The sequence below is a fragment of the Molossus molossus genome, unplaced genomic scaffold, assembly GCF_014108415.1.
Source record: "Molossus molossus isolate mMolMol1 unplaced genomic scaffold, mMolMol1.p scaffold_m16_p_4, whole genome shotgun sequence".
Taxonomy (NCBI): domain Eukaryota; kingdom Metazoa; phylum Chordata; class Mammalia; order Chiroptera; family Molossidae; genus Molossus; species Molossus molossus.
Window position 1 is genome coordinate 53,409,697 of NW_023425377.1, and position 17,123 is coordinate 53,426,819.

The 17,123-nt window shown below is 42.7% G+C and overlaps 1 protein-coding gene across 1 annotated transcript; it reads left to right on the forward strand.

Moving 5' to 3' along the window:
* The first annotated feature begins 3,753 nt into the window (after nucleotides 1-3,753).
* LOC118643779 (R3H domain-containing protein 2-like) lies at nucleotides 3,754-14,295 on the forward strand. The gene is given in 7 exon segments (XM_036282168.1): nucleotides 3,754-3,951; nucleotides 3,954-4,225; nucleotides 4,227-4,346; nucleotides 4,559-5,177; nucleotides 5,180-5,377; nucleotides 5,380-7,070; nucleotides 14,233-14,295. Coding segments are annotated over 7 exon segments (3,069 nt in total). The 5' UTR covers nucleotides 3,754-3,845.
* Nucleotides 14,296-17,123: the final 2,828 nt, after the last annotated feature.

The following is a 17,123-nucleotide window of genomic DNA, read 5'->3' on the forward strand; positions in this document are numbered from 1 at the left end:
TGGAGATGTAAACTGCAGGACACCAAGGGCACAATCTGATTTAGCCTGGAAAAGAGCAGCACAAACCAGTGTGTACATGGACACAAAGGTATGAATACATATGTGTCTAGAGGTACACAGACAATGGTGGAGGGTGGGAAAGAGTCCACAGCCCTTTCACCCTATATGCTTCTATGCCACTAGGCTGTACTCAATGGATTCACATCCCATTTGCAGTTAAAAAATAACAAGATAACATTTTTAAAATGGAAATCCAAGCCAATGAGCTTGACCTCAACACAGGACTCTACAAGGGTGATCTTCCAGGAAATGAAGATTTGGGCAGAGGGGGCTGGACACAATAAAGACAGGGGCTTGAGCAGGTGAGTATGTGCACAAAAACCTGGAGAGTTCAGTCAGGCAGGGGTACTAGGGGGTCTAGAGCTGTGAGAAGACCGACACAGCCAAATAGGTGTTTTATGTCCTCACTCAGAGCAGTTAAAGGCAGCATGTTGATCAGCTAGAAATAGCAAAGAATATCTGTAACAATATAGCAAAAGTCCCAAAGTGCACTGTGCAGGAAGCCAAGCTTGGACGGGGGGCTCAGATAGAAGTCACAGGGAGGGTCATGTGGGATTATGGGAGCCAGATCCCGAGGCCCTTTTAAAGCAAAGCCAGCCAGTTTCTATGGTGATGCCAAGACACTGTTTGTCTCCTCTCATTTTTTTTAAAACTCACCTTTAATGTTGTATGCATTACAGATGTCCCCCCATTTTTCCCCATTGACTCCCTCCTCTCCAATCCTGCCCCCCTCCTGCCTTCCTCACACTATTGTCAGTGTTCATTGGTTATGCATATATGCATAGAAGTTCTTTGGTTTATTTCATCCTGCCCTCCATCCCCTCTTCCCTTTGAGGTTCATCAGTCTAACAACAAATTTGTACTTTTTAATTCCTTCATCTTTTTCACTGATCCCCCCAGCCTCCACCCATCTGGCAAGCAACAAAAGTTCTCTGTATCTATGAGTCTGTTTCTGCTCTGATTGTCCATTTTGTTTATAGATTTAATTGTTGATAGATATGTATTAATTGCCATTTTAATGTTCATATTTTTGTTCTTCTTCAAGAAGACCCTTCAACATTTCATATAATACTGGTTTGGTGGTGATCAACTTCTTTACCATTTTCTTGTCTGAGAAACTTTTTTATGGCCATCAATTCTAAATGATAGCTTTGCAGGATAAAGTAATCTTGGTTGTAGGTCTTTGCTTTTCATCACCTTGCATATCTCTTGCCACTCTTTTCTGGTCTGCAAAGTTTCTTTTGATAAATTAGCTGACAGTCTTATGGGAGTTCCTTTGTAGGTAATGAACTACTTTTCTCTTGCTGCTTTTAAGATTTTCTCTTTGGGAGAATTCCAAAATGGCGGCGGAGTAAATGGAAGCTACACAGACCATCTCCCAGGAACAAACTGAAATTACAATGAAAAAAAAGACAAATCGTCAGGAAAAGGCAACAGAAAAGCAGCTTGGAGAACCATATAACCAGGAACACTGACTCAATCCTGGTGGCATAGTGGAGGTGAAAGAGGGGTGCTGGGATCCCACAGACAGCAGCGGCCTTAGCTGTGAGCAGTGCCTTCAGGGGTGCATTCCCAAATGGTTCCACAGCGCAGAGCTGGAACAAATGCTGAAATAGCCACAGCCACTCACCTTGGGCTCTGACAGAGGGAGGGTGGACTGGACTGGAACTGTGTGGGGACACTCGGGATTTGGAGGGTGCACAGAGCTTTTGCTGAGTTGTGACCACGCAGAACAGTGGTCATCTTACTCCTTCCTAGTGCTCTGCGGAGAGGCAGCAGCCCCTCCTTCAGAGATTTAACCCCATCCGGTGAAAACTGAAATGCAAACTGAGGCCCATTAACAACAAGCATCTGCCCCACCCTTGGGAAATTCCCTTATTCTGAACACCTGAGGGAGTTTTTCATTCAACTGAGATACAAAGGCTCTTCAAGCAACTGTGACCAATAGTCTCCAAGCAAAAGACTAGAGAATAACTGAACCATTCCTGGGCTTGAAACTCTGCCCAGGAAAGTAAGACTTGACAGTGGTGTTTAACGTGGTTCCTCTCATGCTTATCCAAACCCATTAGAAGGTGCCACAAACAGCAGAACACCAACACCCACAGAGAAAATTTGGCAGGCTTCAAAACCCACTGAGATAGCCAAAATGGTGAAACAAAGAAACAAATGCCAAATGAAAGAACAAGAGACCTCTACCGAAGATGAGATAACTGAGGTGCAGTTAAACAAGTTAACAGAACTAGAATTCAGAGCCATGATCTTGAGGAAGCTCAACAGCATGTGTAAGGACATGAGCACCATGACTAAAGACATAGAAAAGTTGAAAATCAACTAGTTGGAAATTAAAAACCACCAAAAAGAAATGAAAAATGACATATCAGAAATAAAGAACACACTGGAAGGTCTAAACAGCAGAGTAGAGGAAGCAGAAAACTGAATCAGTGAATTAGAAGACAGGGTAGAAAAAATCAACCAATCAGAAAACCAAAAGGAAAAAAACTATTAAAAAACAGGAAGACAGCTTAAAAGAACTGTGGAACAACTGGAAACGTAATAATATTCACATCACAGGAGTCCCCAAAGAAAAAGAAAATGAGCAAGGGTGAGAGAATATATTTGAAGAAATAGTGACAGAAAATTTCCCTAATTTGGTAAAGGAAAAAGGTATTCAAGTTCAGAAAGCACAGAGAGCCCCAAGTAAGAAGAACCCAAACAGGCCCACACCAAGACACATAGTAATCAAAAAACTAAAAATTAAAGACAATGAGAGAAGCCTAAAAGAAGCAAGAGAGAAGCAACAGATTACCTACAAAGGAACCACCATAAGGCTCTCAGCTGATTTCTCAACAGAAACACTACAGGCCAACAGGAAATGGCATGAGGTAATCAAAGTCATGAAAAACAAAGATCTGAATCCAAGACTACTCTACCCAGCAAGGCTATCATTCAAAATAGAAGGTCAAATAAACAGCTTCGCAGACAAAAAAAAAAGGCTAAGGGAATACATTAGCACTAAACCAGCACTACAAGAAATGCTAAAATAACTGCTGTAATTAGCAGAAGAAATAGAAAGAAAAATATACCCACATTAAACAAAAATGGCAATAAATAAGTACATATCAATAATCACCTTAAATGTAAATGGACTGAATGCTCCGATAAAAAGACACAGAGTAGCTGCTTGGATAACAAAGCATGACTCATATATATGTTGTTTACAAGAGACCCACCTCACAACAAAAGACTCACATAGTTTGAAAGTGAAGGGATGGAAAAAAATCTTCCAAGCAAGAGGAAAGGAAAAAAGAGTTGGGGTAGCAATACTCATATCTGACAAAATAGATTTCAAAATGAAGGCCATAACTAAAGACAACAAAGGCCACAACATAATATTGAAAGGATCTATCCAACAGGAAGATATAACCTTGATAAATATATATGCACCCAACATAGGAGCACCAACATATATAAAAATCTTCTGGGGCGCTGCCACTGGCCATTGGGGCCGAGCCACAGCTGAGCGGCTGTGGGCCTGGGCATCTGGCGGAGACTGGGGATCTCTCCCCGCCACTGCCCGCATGAGAAAGAAGCAAGAAGTTAAGAAATTCCTTGAATTAGCGCCTGGTGTGTCAGGTGGGAGTGCAGAGGAGGGCTGTTAGAGCAGTGTCAGAAGGACCCCGGCGGGTCAGACTTGTTTCTTATGTGATGCCATTCCAGCACTGGACTCATGGAGGCTGAACATTTATTCAGGAGTCCATAGAGGCTACTGTAGTCTACTGACGAAAATGTCTAACAGTAACACTACTCAAGAGACCCTGGAAATAATGAAAGAATCTGAAAAGAAGCTGGTAGAAGAATCTGTAAACAAAAACAAGTTTATATCTAAGACTCCAAGAAAGAAGAAATTGAGAAAGAGAGTGAAGATAGTGGTTTGCGTCAGGAGACACAGAGGCGAACATCCAACCATGGTCATGCCAGGAAAAGAGCCAAGTCTAATTCCAAGCTCAAGTTGGTTCGCAGCCTGGCAGTGTGTGAGGAGTCCTCTGCCCCATTTGCTGATGGGCCACTAGAAACCAAGGATATAATTCAATTGCACATCAGCTGCCCCTCTGACAAAGAGGAAGAAAAGTCCACAAAGGATGTCTCTGAAAAGGAAGATAAGGACAAAAAACAAAGAAAAGGTCCCAAGGAAGATGCTGTCTAGAGACTCCAGCCAAGAATACATGGACTCCACTGGAATTGACCTACATGAATTTCTTGTAAATACACTGAAAAAGCCCTGGCCAGTTTGGCTCAGCGGTTGGAGCGTCGGCCTGCGGTACAGAGAGACCAAGCCACAGCCCTGGTTGGTCGTGCGGGTGGCAGCCACTCAATGTGTCGCTTCATGTCGATGTTTCTCTCTCTCTCTTCCTCTCTCTCCCTCCCACTCTATCTGAACAAAAAATGGAAAAATGTCCTCGGGTGAGGATAAAAAAATAATAATAATACACTGAAAAAGAACCCAAGGGACAGAATGATGCTGCTAAAATTAGGACAGGAGATTCTGGAATTTATTAATGACAACAACAACCAATTCAAGAAGTTCCCTCAGATGACCTCATATCACCGGATGCTATTACACCGGGTAGCTGCCTATTTTGGGATGGACCACAATGTTGATCAAACTGGAAAAGCTGTCATCATCAACAAAACCAGTAACACAAGAATTTCTGAACAGAGGTTCTCAGAACATATAAAGGATGAAAAGAATACGGAATTTCAACAGAGATTCATTCTCAAGAGAGATGATGCCAGTATGGACCGAGATGATAACCAGATCAGAGTTCCATTGCAGAATGGAAGGAGGAGCAAGTCAATAGAAGAGAGAGAGAAGGAATATCAAAGGGTCCAAGAGAGAATATTTGCCCGAGAGACTGGCCAGAACGGATATCTAAATTACATCAGAGGGAACTGTGAGGGGCTAAGCTGCACCTCAAGCAGTTACCAGAGCAGCACAGAGAGTGAACTCAAATTTTTGGAACCACGGCCTTGGAGCAGCACGAACTCTGACGGCTCTGTTCGGAGCATGTAGCCCCCTGTCACCAAAACCAGCAGTTTCAGCAGAATCTCTATCCTCACTGGGGTGACAGCATCGGGTACAGTAAAGGTGGCAGTGCAGGAAGGATCTCCAGGCCAGGTATGGCACTAGGTGCCCCAGAAGTGTGCAACCAGGTCACCTCATCCCAGTCTGTCCGGGGCCTTCTCCCTTGTACTGCCCAGCAGCAGCAACAGCAGCAGCAGCAGCAGCAGCAGCTTCCTGCTCTTCCACCCACACCTCATAACAGCCACCCTTGAATAATCACATGATCTCACAGGCAGATGACCTCAGCAACCCCTTTGGACAGATGAGCCTTAGCCGCCAAGGTTCTACTGAAGCAGCTGATCCATCCACAGCTCTGTTCCAGCCCCCTCTTATCTCCCAGCACCCTCAACAGACTAGCTTCATCATGGCTTCCACGGGACAGCCCCTCCCCACTTCCAACTATTCCACCTCTAGCCATGCACCACCTACTCAGCAAATCTCACCACCCCAGGGCTACATGCAGCCCCCTCAACAGATCCAGGTTTCTTACTATCCCCCTGGACAGTATCCTAACTCCAACCAGCAATATCGACCTGTCTCTCACCCGGTGGCCTACAGTCCCCAACGTGGTGATCAGTTGCCTCAACCATCCCAGCAGTCTGGTTTACAGCCCATGATGCCTAACCAGCAGCAGGCAGCTTACCAAGGCATGATTGGGGTCCAGCAGCCACAGAACCAGGGCTTGCTCAGCAACCAGAGTGGCATGGGTGGCCAGATGCAAGGCCTGGTGGTTCAGTACACTCCACTGCCTTCTTACCAAGTCCCAGTGGGTAATGACTCACAAAATGTGGTCCAGCCACCTTTCCAGCAACCCATGCTGGTCCCTGTGAGCCAATCTGTGCAAGGGGGCCTCCCAACAGGGGGTGTGCCAGTGTACTACAGTATGATCCCTCCGGCTCAGCAGAACGGTACAAGCCCTTCTGTGGGGTTTCTACAACCTCCTGGCTCTGAGCAGTACCAGATGTCTCAGTCTCCCTCTCCTTGCAGTCCACAACAGATGCCACAGCAGTACTCAGGAGTGTCACCTTCTGGACCAGGTGTGGTGGTCATGCAGCTGAATGTCCCTAATGGACCCCAGGCTCCCCAGAACCCATCCATGGTCCAGTGGAGTCACTGTAAATATTACAGCATCGAACAGCAGGGTCAGAAACCTGGAGACCTGTACAATCCTGACAGTAGCCCCCAGGCCAACACATAAATGAGTAGCAGCCCTGTCACATCTCCTACCCAGTCTCCAGCACCCTCTCCTGTCACCAGCCTCAGCAGTGTCTGCACAGGACTCAGTCCCCTTCCCATCCTCACACAGTTCCTCCGGCCTGGGGGTCCAGCACAGGGTGATGGGCGCTACTCCCTCTTGGGCCAGCCATTACAGTACAATCTGTCCATTTGCCCTCCTTTGCTCCATGGCCAGTCGACTTACGCAGTGCACCGGGGACAGAATGGACTGAAGCATGGAAACCGGAGCAAGAGACAAGCACTCAAATCTGCTTCCACTGACCTGGGCACGACAGATGTTGTCCTGGGGCAGGTGCAGGAGGTGACAGATCTCCCTGAGGGCATCACTCGTACCGAGGTGGACAAACTCTTCACCCAGCTCGCCATGTCTGGTGCCAAGATCCAGTGGCTCAAGGATGCTCAGGGGCTGCCTGGCGGGGGTGGGTGGGACAATAGTGGGACTACTGAGAACGGTCGCTATGCAGACCTCACTGCATTGTACACCATTGTGACTGTGTTCCCCAGCCCCCTGGCTGCCCAAAATGCCTCCCTTCGCCTCAACAACTCCGTGAGTCACTTCAAACTTCGAGTGGACAAAAAGAACTATGACCTAAGGATCTTCGAGTGAGCCAGCTCCCAACAAACAGAGGAGGGAAAGGGACTTGCACAGCAGGTGTGGGGGCAAGGTGGAGGGAGTTGCGATATCCTGACAGACCATGGACAGAGGGAGAAAGGAAGGCAACCGATACTAAACTGGAGCCTAAAACAGTATGATGAAGATAGAAACAGAGACAGACACACTGGCACTGGACTCCTTCTTACTTCCCTGCCATAGGTCCCCTCTTTTTCCCTGTTTGGCCTCCCTCTGCTGCCCACTCCTTCCTGTCCTCTTCTATCTTTTTTTTTTTTTAATCTCTTCTCACACCATGAAATGAATTTCTTTCATATTTTTTGGTCAGGTAGAATTGGGAGGGTCCTACACTCCCCTTTTCTATTTCCTTACCATCCCACGCTCCCTTTTCTTTTTTGGTCTTTATGAATATATTTATATGGACAGAATTAAGAAAAATGAAATTGATTTCCCTTTCTTCTCACTTTCCCCATCTTGTCGCCCCAAACCCCACTGAGTTAAAACTTGGGCCTCCCTCGACCCCAACAAAACACTTGTATATTGTTTGTTTGTGGTTCGTGCTACAGTAACAGATACAGTATTTAATTGCACATACAGATGTTTGCTAGGTATATTTATTGTAAATTTTATTTAATCAGATTTTTGTTTGGGGATTATTTGGAGGGAGGTTGATTTTTTTTTTAAATATATTAAAAACACCTGTCACTGGAATAAAAAAATTATAAAAAAATATATAAATCTTCTGGAAGATTTCAAAGGATAAATCAATAGCAATATAATCATAACAGGAAAATTCAACACCCCACTGACACCACTGGATAGATCCTCTAGACAAAATATCAGCAAGGAAACAGAGACTCTAAATGAAGCACTAGCCCAAATGGATTTAATAGATATCTACAGCGAATTACACCCCAAAACTACAGAATACATATTCTTCTCAAGTGCACATGGGACATTCTCAAAGATAGGCCACATAAAAGGACACAAACTAAATCTCTACAAGTTCAAGATGATTGAAATCATATCAAGCATCTTCTCAGATCACAATGGCATAAAACTAGAAATCAATTGCAACAAGAACATGCAAAGATATTTGAACACATGGAGGCTAAACAGCATGTTATTAAACAACAAATGGGTTACTGAGGAGATCAAAGAAGAAATTAAAAACTTCCTGGAAACCAATGAAAATGAACACACAGCAACACAAAATCTATGGGATGCAGCAAAAGCATTTCTGAGAGGGAAGTTCATAGCAATACAAGCCTACCTCAAGAAACAAGAAAAATTTCTAATAAACTATCTAACCTCACAACTTAAAGAACTAGAAAGCAAACAAAAAGAAAACCCCAGAGCAAGTAGAAGAAAGGAAATAGTAAAGATCAGAGCAGAAATAAATGACATAGAGACCAAAAAAACAATTCAAAGGATCAATGAAACAAAGAGCTGGTTTATGAAAAAGATAAACAAGATTGATGGACCCTTAGCTAGACTCACCAAGAAACAAAAAGGGAGAACCCAAATACACAAAATCAGAAATGAAAGAGGAGAAGTAACAACTGACACCACAGAAATACAAAAGATCCTTAACAACTACTATGAACAATTATATGGCAACAAATTCAACAATCTAAGTGAAATGGACAAATTTCTAGAAAAACACAGTCACCCAAAACTGGACCAAAAAGAGATAGAAAATTTGAACAGGCCATAACAGCTAAGAAAATTGAAGAGGTAATCAAGACTCTCCCAACAAACAAAAGCCCAGGCCTGGATGGCTTCACGGGGGAGTTTTACCAAACATTCAGAAAAGAACTAACACCCATTCTCCTCAAACTATTTCAAAAAAGTCAAAAAGAAGAAAGACTTCCAAACTCATTTTATGAGGGCAGCATAATTCTAATTCCAAAACCAGAACAAAAGACATTACAAAGAAAGAAAACTACAGGCCAATATCCCTGATGAACATAGATGCCAAAATCCTAAACAAAATACTAGCAAATCGGATCCAGCAATACATCAAAAGAAAAATTATTCACCATGACCAAGTGGGATTCATCCCAGGGATGCAAGACTGGTACAATATTCACAAATCAATCAATGTGATACACCACATAAACAAAATGAAGAATAAAAACCACATGATAATATCAATAGATGCCAAAAAAAGCCTTCAACAAAATTCAGTATCCATTTCTGATAAAAACACTCAGCAATGTAGGAATAGAGGAATCATATCTCGACATAATAAAGGCCATATATGAAAGACCTACAGCCAACATCATACTCTATGGGCAAAAACTAAAAGTATTTCCCTTAAGAACAGGAACAAGACAAGGATGCCCACTTTCGCCACTCTTATTTAACATAGTACTGGAAGTCTTAGCCACAGCAATCAGACAGAAAGAAAAAATAAAAGGGATCCAAATTGGAAAAGAGAAAGTGAAACTGTCATTATTTGCAGATGACATGATACTATACGTAGAAACCCCTAAAGACTCCATCAAAAATTTACTAAACTTAGTAAATAAATTTGGCAAAGTAGCAGCATACAAAATTAATGTCAAGAAATTGATGGCATTCTTATACACCAATGATGAACTCACAGAAAAAGAAACTAAAAAATATCCCATTTACATTGCAGTAAAAAAATTACGATGCCTAGGAATAAACTTTTTTTTTAATGGGGAGAATAGTTTAATGTTAATAATTGGTTCTAAATTTTTAACATTTAAAAAATTAACCCATAGTGACTCATTATTATATCCTCATTTTATAGAATTTCTCTAATAAATAAGCATAAATGTTTATGCACTAAATAAAAACTATGTTTCTAAAAAAAGGGGCTAAATAAGAGCAGTCCAGGTGAGATAATTAGTGTATGAATGCAGAATCAATCAGGAGGAACTTAAGGTTTTGATGGTGGAGATGTAAAGAAATCTCATGAACTCAGTGACTGAGAGGCCTCGGCAGGGAAGGAGAAATAAGGGAGAAGGAAGAATAGATGAGTGTGACATTTGCTTGACTGTCATTGCCCAAATAAAAGCCCAGAGTTTATGGAGTTTGAGGGATGAAATCTGAGTGCTTTAGAGACACACTGAGTTTGACGTAGTGGTCCGCACACACACAGTTCTGTTCTCAATACTGAAGAGCTATTATGCTCACTATGCTGGGCGCCCCGTTCAAGACAGCATGATATAGTCCTCAAGGGCACCTAGGAATAAACTTAACCAAAGAAATAAAAGACCTATTCACAGAAAATTACAGGTTATTAAAAAAAATAGAGGAAGCCCTGGCCAGTTTGGCTCAGCGGTTAGAGCATCCGCCTGCGGTCCGGAGAGGCCCGGGTTCGGTTCCCACTAAGGGCATGTACCTCAGTTGCAGTTTGTCCCCGGCCCTGGTTGGTCGTGCGGGTGGCAGCCACTCGATGTGTCCCTTTCACATCGATGTTTCCCTCTCTCTCTCTTCCTCTCTCTCCCTCCCACTCTGTCTGCACAAAAAATGGAAAAATGTCCTCGAATGAGGATTAAAAAAAAAAAATAGAGGAAGATATTAAAAAGTGGAAGCACATACCTTGTTCTTAGATTACAAGAATTAACATCATTAAAAGGGCCATGATGTTAATCTACCCAAAGCAATCTATAGATTTAATGCAATCCTCATCAAAATACCAACAACATACTTCACAGAAATTGAACAAATACTTCAAAAGTTTATATGGAACCACAAAAGACCTCGAATAGCCATATCAATCTTGAAAAAAAAAAAAACAAAGTAGGAGGGATCACATTATTAGATTTCAGGTTATAACATAAAGCCACTGTAATCAAAACAGCCTGTTACTGGTATAAGAACAGGCATTTAGACCAGTGGAACAGAACAGAAAACCCAGAAATGGACCCAAGACAATATGCTCAATTAATATTTGACAAAGGTGGCAAGAGTATACAGTGAGTAAAGACAGCTTCTTTAATAAATAGTGTTGGGAAAATTGGACAGCTACATGCAAAAAAAAAAATGAAACTAGACCATCAACTTACACCATACACAAGAATAAACTCAAAATGGATAAAAGACTTAAATGTGATTCATGAATCCATAAAAATCCTAGAAGAAACTGTAGGCAACAAAATTTTGGACATCATACACAGCAAAATTTTCACTGATACATCACCTAAGGCAACAGAAACAAAGGAGAAAATGAATACATGGGACTACATCTACCTCAAAAGCTTCTGCACAGCAAAAGATACAGTCATCAAAATGGAAAGGCAACCCACTGTATGGGAGAGTGTAACTGCCAATGATATATCAGATAAGGGTTTAATTTCCAATATATAGAGAGTGCTCATGCAGTTCAACAAAAGGAAGACAAAGAACCCAATTAAGAAATGGGCAGAGGAACTAAATATACATCTCTCAAAACAGAATATACAAATGGCTAAGAGACATATGAAAAAATGCTCAACATCACTAATCATCAGAGAGATGCAAATTAAAACAACAATGAGTTATCACCTCACTCCTGTCAGAATGGCTGCCATCAACAAATCATCAAACAAGTGTTGGCAAGGGTGTGGAGAAAAGGGGACTCTAGTACACTGCTGGTGGGAATGCAGACTGCTGCAGCCACTATGGAAAACAATATGGTGTTACCTCAAAAAATTAAAAATTGAACTTCCCTTTGACCTGGTGATCTCACTTCTAGAAATATACCCTAAGAAGCCTGAAACATTAATCAGAAAGAATATATGCACCCCCATGTTTGTAGCAGCACTATTTATAATTGCTAAGATCTGGAAACAGCCCAAATGTTCATCAGCAGATGAATGGATAAAAAAGCAGTGGTACATATACACAATGAAGTACTATGCAGCTATAAGAAAGAAAGATCTCTAATCCTTTGAGAGGACATGGAGGGACCTGGAAAGTATTATCCTAAGTGAAACAAGCCAAATAGAGAAATACAAGTATTATATGATATCACTTATTTGTGGAATATAATGAACATAACAGTCTGAGGAATAGGGTAGTCCCAGAGATGTGGAAGTGGGGTACAGACTGACAATCCCCAGAAGAGGAGGTGGTGGGGGAGAGAAAAACCACTGAATTTATATGCATGTGTGCGTGAATGATGGACATGGACAACAAAGCTGGGGACAGGGTGTGGAGGGAGAGGGTGAGGGAGGGGAGAATCAGTGAGAAAAAAAAGAGAAACATCTGTAGCAATAATAAACTAATTAATTAAATTTTTTAAAAATCTTAAAAAAAAGAGTTTCTTTTTGTATTTTAACTTCAGCATTTTGATGGTTATAGTGTGTCTTGGTATGGACTTCTTTGGGTTCACCTTGTTTGGGACTCTATGCTACCTGACTTATCTGTCTATTTCCTTCACCAAGTTAGGGAAGTTTTCTGTCATTATTTTTATAAATAGGTTTTCAATTTATTCTTCTCTCTCCTCCTTCTGGTACCCCTATGATGTGAACATTGGCATGCTTAAAGTTGTCCCAGAGGCTCCTTATATAATCCTCACTTGTTTGGATTCTTTTTTCTTTTTTCTGTTCTGATTGGGTGTATTTTTTGCTTCTTCATATTCCAAATCGATGAGTCCCTGTAAATTATTCTTTATTTTAATTAGTGCATCCTTCATTTCTTACTGGTTCTTTCTTATGTTGTGGATGTTCTCACTAAGTTTTTTGAATTTCCTTGAGCAACCTTAAAACCAGTGTTTTGAACTCTGCATCTGACTAATTGCTTACCTCCATTTTGTTTCATTCTTTTCCTGAAGTTATGTTCTTTTCTTTTATTCAAGACATGTTTTTTTGTCTCTCCATTTTGGCTGCTTCCCTGTGATTGTTTTTATGTATTTAGTAGAGCTGCTGTGTCTCCTAGGCTTCATAAGGTGGCCTATTATTGTAGATGTCCTGTAGGATCCAGTGGCACAGCCTCCTTGATCCCCAAACTGAGCCCTTGAGGTGCACCTTTAGTGTGGACTGTACACCCTTCTGTTGTAATTGAGTCTTGATTGCTGTTGACCTACCAATGAGAGAAATTTACTCAGGCTGATCAACTGCAAGGACTGACTATACCCACTGACTACTGGCTTCTAACTACCTTGGAGGACCAGATGAGTAGGGTCCCACCACACAGAACAAGACTTACATCATCAGGACTCTGGTACTTACTGAGTCCACTCATTAAGTTCACTTGTGGAGGTTGTTGGGTGGTGGTGTTTCAATATGGTCTAAAGTTGTCCACTGGGTGTGCTGGCTCTGGGGCAAGGTCTGCCACTGCCTATGTTCTACCTGGGGCCACCGGCATAAGCTACAGGGTAATCTGCACATGGCTGCTTTTTGTGCTGGGCTTGGAGGTGCCCAAGTAAAGCCAAGTTGTGAACCAAGGCTGGTTGCTTCTAGTGCCAAGCCTGAGGCCACTTAAGAAGAAGTATGGGGCTCACTGAGATCAGATGCTTCTTGTCTGAGAGATTTTAGGACACTCCAAAGCAGAATCCAAGACAGGCCAATCCTATGGTAAAGCCTGTAGATGCACCTTGGGTGGGCCCAAAAGTTGGGTTGGGTGGGGTCTCAGGGAATCACCAAGATGGGGCAAGGTGTGAGCCAGGTTGCTGGAGTCCCAGATATGGTAGCCCTCTGCCACCCTAGGGAAGGGCTCACCAAAGGAATATCAGTTTCAATTTGAGAGCTTTCATCTGTTTGTTTTGTTTGAAAAATCTCTGAGAGTTCTCATCTGTCTGAAATGAAACTTTGCTTACACTTGTTCTTTCCTTGCTTTTTTATCTTTTGGGAACTTGATTTGCTCTTTGCTATTTTATATACACAGGGACTCCTTTGTCTTTTCCACTTGGGCTTTGTGCCATTTAGACCTTGTAAAGGTCATTCTCTGTACCAGTTGGTGTAAGATAAGATTCTAAGGCTACTGCCCAAGTCCCTCCTTTTAGAAAATTTAGTTTGAGAATACTGTGTTTACTTAAGATGTTGTTTTTGTTTTGGTTCTGAATAGTGATAAGATCTCTTATGTGTAAGCCTTCATGTTGTTTTATTATAAGGATTCTACTCAGAAAAAAATCTAAATTGATGTTTCAAAGAGGGGGAAAGAGCTCACTCCCCTCCCAGACAATAAAACTCAGGAAGTAGAAAAAATGAGGAGATATATCTTTTAAACACTCTAAAATCTCTGGAAGGTCCAGGAGCTGCTGCAGTTCTGGAACAATGGGGGAATTAATGCCATCCCAAGCCCTGTGTAGACTGTGGGTGCAACAGGGGTGACTGCCCCACCTCAATGTGAAGGGGACAAAAACAGCACTTTTAAAAAACTTAAGTGGCTAAAATAACCCAAGCCTGATATCTCCTCCACTCCTCTTCTCCATCCCCTTAAAAGTTGTCAGAAACCAATTTTTATAATATTGTCTTCTCTACAATAATTAATAATACTGTTTATGTGTATAGTAAAAAACAATTATCTCAAATGCTACTTCAGGATCATGTGGTATGAAAAAATATTTAATATTAAAGCTGGTGTAAGACTTCCAATCAAGATGGCGGCATAGGTAAACACAGTATCACTTCCTCCCACAATCACGTCAAAATTACAACTAAACTACAGAACAACCATCCTTAAGAACCACCTGAAATCAAGCTGAATGGCAGTCCTACAACTACAAAATTAAAGAAGAAAGCACATTGAGACTGGTAGGAGGGGTGGAGTCATGGACAGGCTGCTCTCACACCCATGTGTAGTGGATAAAAATCAGGATACTTTGGCTGTGAAAGTCCTCCTTTGTAAAAGACAAACACATGACCTTGCCTCCTGGACTTTAAGGGAATGGCAAGAACTATCTGCTAATAGATAACCACTGCATTGTATAGATAACCATTGCTTTGTGTACACAGAAACTGATTGTTCCCTCAGGCATAACAGCTAACTGCGAATAACTGCTTCTGTATGTGCTTGCTTGCTCACATACCCTTAACCCAAATTCTTTAACAGGGGCTAAGACAACTATATAAGCAACCCACCCCCTGAGCTCTGGGTTGCTCTCTCCTCTGAGTAGGATGGGACAGTTGCCACATGGCTAATAAAGCTCTCTTAATTTGATCCCAGTTCAGAGTCTGAGTCTGGTCTGTCTCATTGGTCTACAACACCTTGAGAAGCAAGGAGTCCCAGTCCCACACCAAGCGCCCAGCGCAGGGTTCCAGTGCCAGGAAGAGAAGTTCCCATAACTTCTGGCTAGTAAAACCTAGCGGGAACTGAGGCTGAGGCTGCTGGAGCCCCAGGTAGTACCTCTTAAAGGGCCCACACACAAACTTAGACTCGCATCCTCCAGGCTCCAGTGTGGGGGAGGCAGCTTGAAAGGCACCAGAGACATAGGAGAAGAACTGAGTTGTTTGGCATCTGGGTGACTGGAGAGGCAGCTTTCTCTTGGACAGATATACTGGTGGAGACCATTGTTCCTTTGGTGACCCCTTCCCTGGGGCAGGAGAGGGCCACCATATCTGAGACTACAGCAACCTGACTCAAACTGTTTGCCCCACTTTGGTGATTCCATGAGACCATGCCCCACCCAACTTTCAGGCCCACCCAAGCTGTTTCCAGGGGCTTTATCATAAGATTGGCCTGTTTTGGCTCCTGCTTCAGATTTTCCTAAATGCTCTCAAACAAGCAGCATCTGGAGACAGCAAGCTCCATGCCTCTTGCTAAGTATCCCCAGGCCCAGCACTAGCAGCAGCCAGTCTTGTTTCATAGCTTGGCTTTACCTAGGCACCTTTAAACCAGCACAAGAAGCAGCCATCTACAGATCGCTTTGTAGTTTATGCCTGGTGGCCCTGGGTAAAACACAGGCAATGGCTGACCTTGCCCCAGAGCCAGCACACCCAGTGGACAACTTCAGACCACATCAAAACACCACCACCCAAACACCTTCACAAGTGACGCTCTCAAGGAATGAACTCAGTAGGTAGCAGAGCCTTGCTGAAGTAAGTCTTGCTCTGTGTAGTGGGCCCATGCACAACTGATCATCCAAGGTACTCAGAGGTCAGTGGATAGTGGGGATAGCCAGTCCTTGTAGCTGATCAGCACTGAATAAAACCCTCTCATTGATGTGCCAACAGTAATCAAGACTCAATTACAATAGAACGGTATAAAGTCCACATGAGGGATGCACCTGGAGGGCCCAGCTGGGAGACCAAAAAAGTTGTTCCAATGGACCCTACGGGACACCTACTATAATAGACCACCCTAGGAAGCTGAGGAGACATAACAACTTTACCTAATACATAGAAACAAACACAGGGAGGCAGCCAACATGAGGAGACAAAGAAACATATCCCCAATGAAAGAACAGAACAAAACTCCAGGAAAAGAACTAAATAAAATGGAGATAAGCAATCCCACAGATGCAGAGTTCAAAACACTGCTTATAAGGACACTCAGTGAACTTAGTGAAGACCTCAAGAGCGTAATAAAGAACCAGTTGGAAATGAAGGATGCATTAACTGAAATAAAGAATAATTTACAAGGCATCAATAATAGAGCAGGTGAAGCCAAGAAGCAAACCATCAGTTAGGAATATAAAGAAGCAAAAACCACCCAATAAGAACAGCAAAAAAAATAATAATAATAATACAAAAAATGAGAATAGTATTAGGAGCCTGTGGGCCAACTTCAAGCGTACCAACATTCACATCATGGGAGTGCCAAAAGGAGAAAAGAGAGGGCAAGAAATTCAAGGGCCCACGCATGAATTTATTACAATCACTCCCTTTGAGCTTGGAGGGAAAGCAGCTTGAGGGGTGTCAGAGACATACAGGAAAGAACTAAGCTGTTTGGAATTGGAGTGAGAGCTAAAGCGGGGGTTTTCTCCAGGACAAATGTGCTGTCAAAGGCCTTTGTTCCTTTGGTGAGCCCTTCCCTGGGATGGCAGACAGCTGCCATATCTGGGACTCCAGCAACCTGGCTCACACTGGTTACCCCACCCTGGTGATTCCCTGCGGCCCTGCCTCACCCAACATTTAGGCCCACCGAAGCTGTTGCCAGTTGCTTAATCATAGGACTGGCCTGTCTTGAATCCTACTT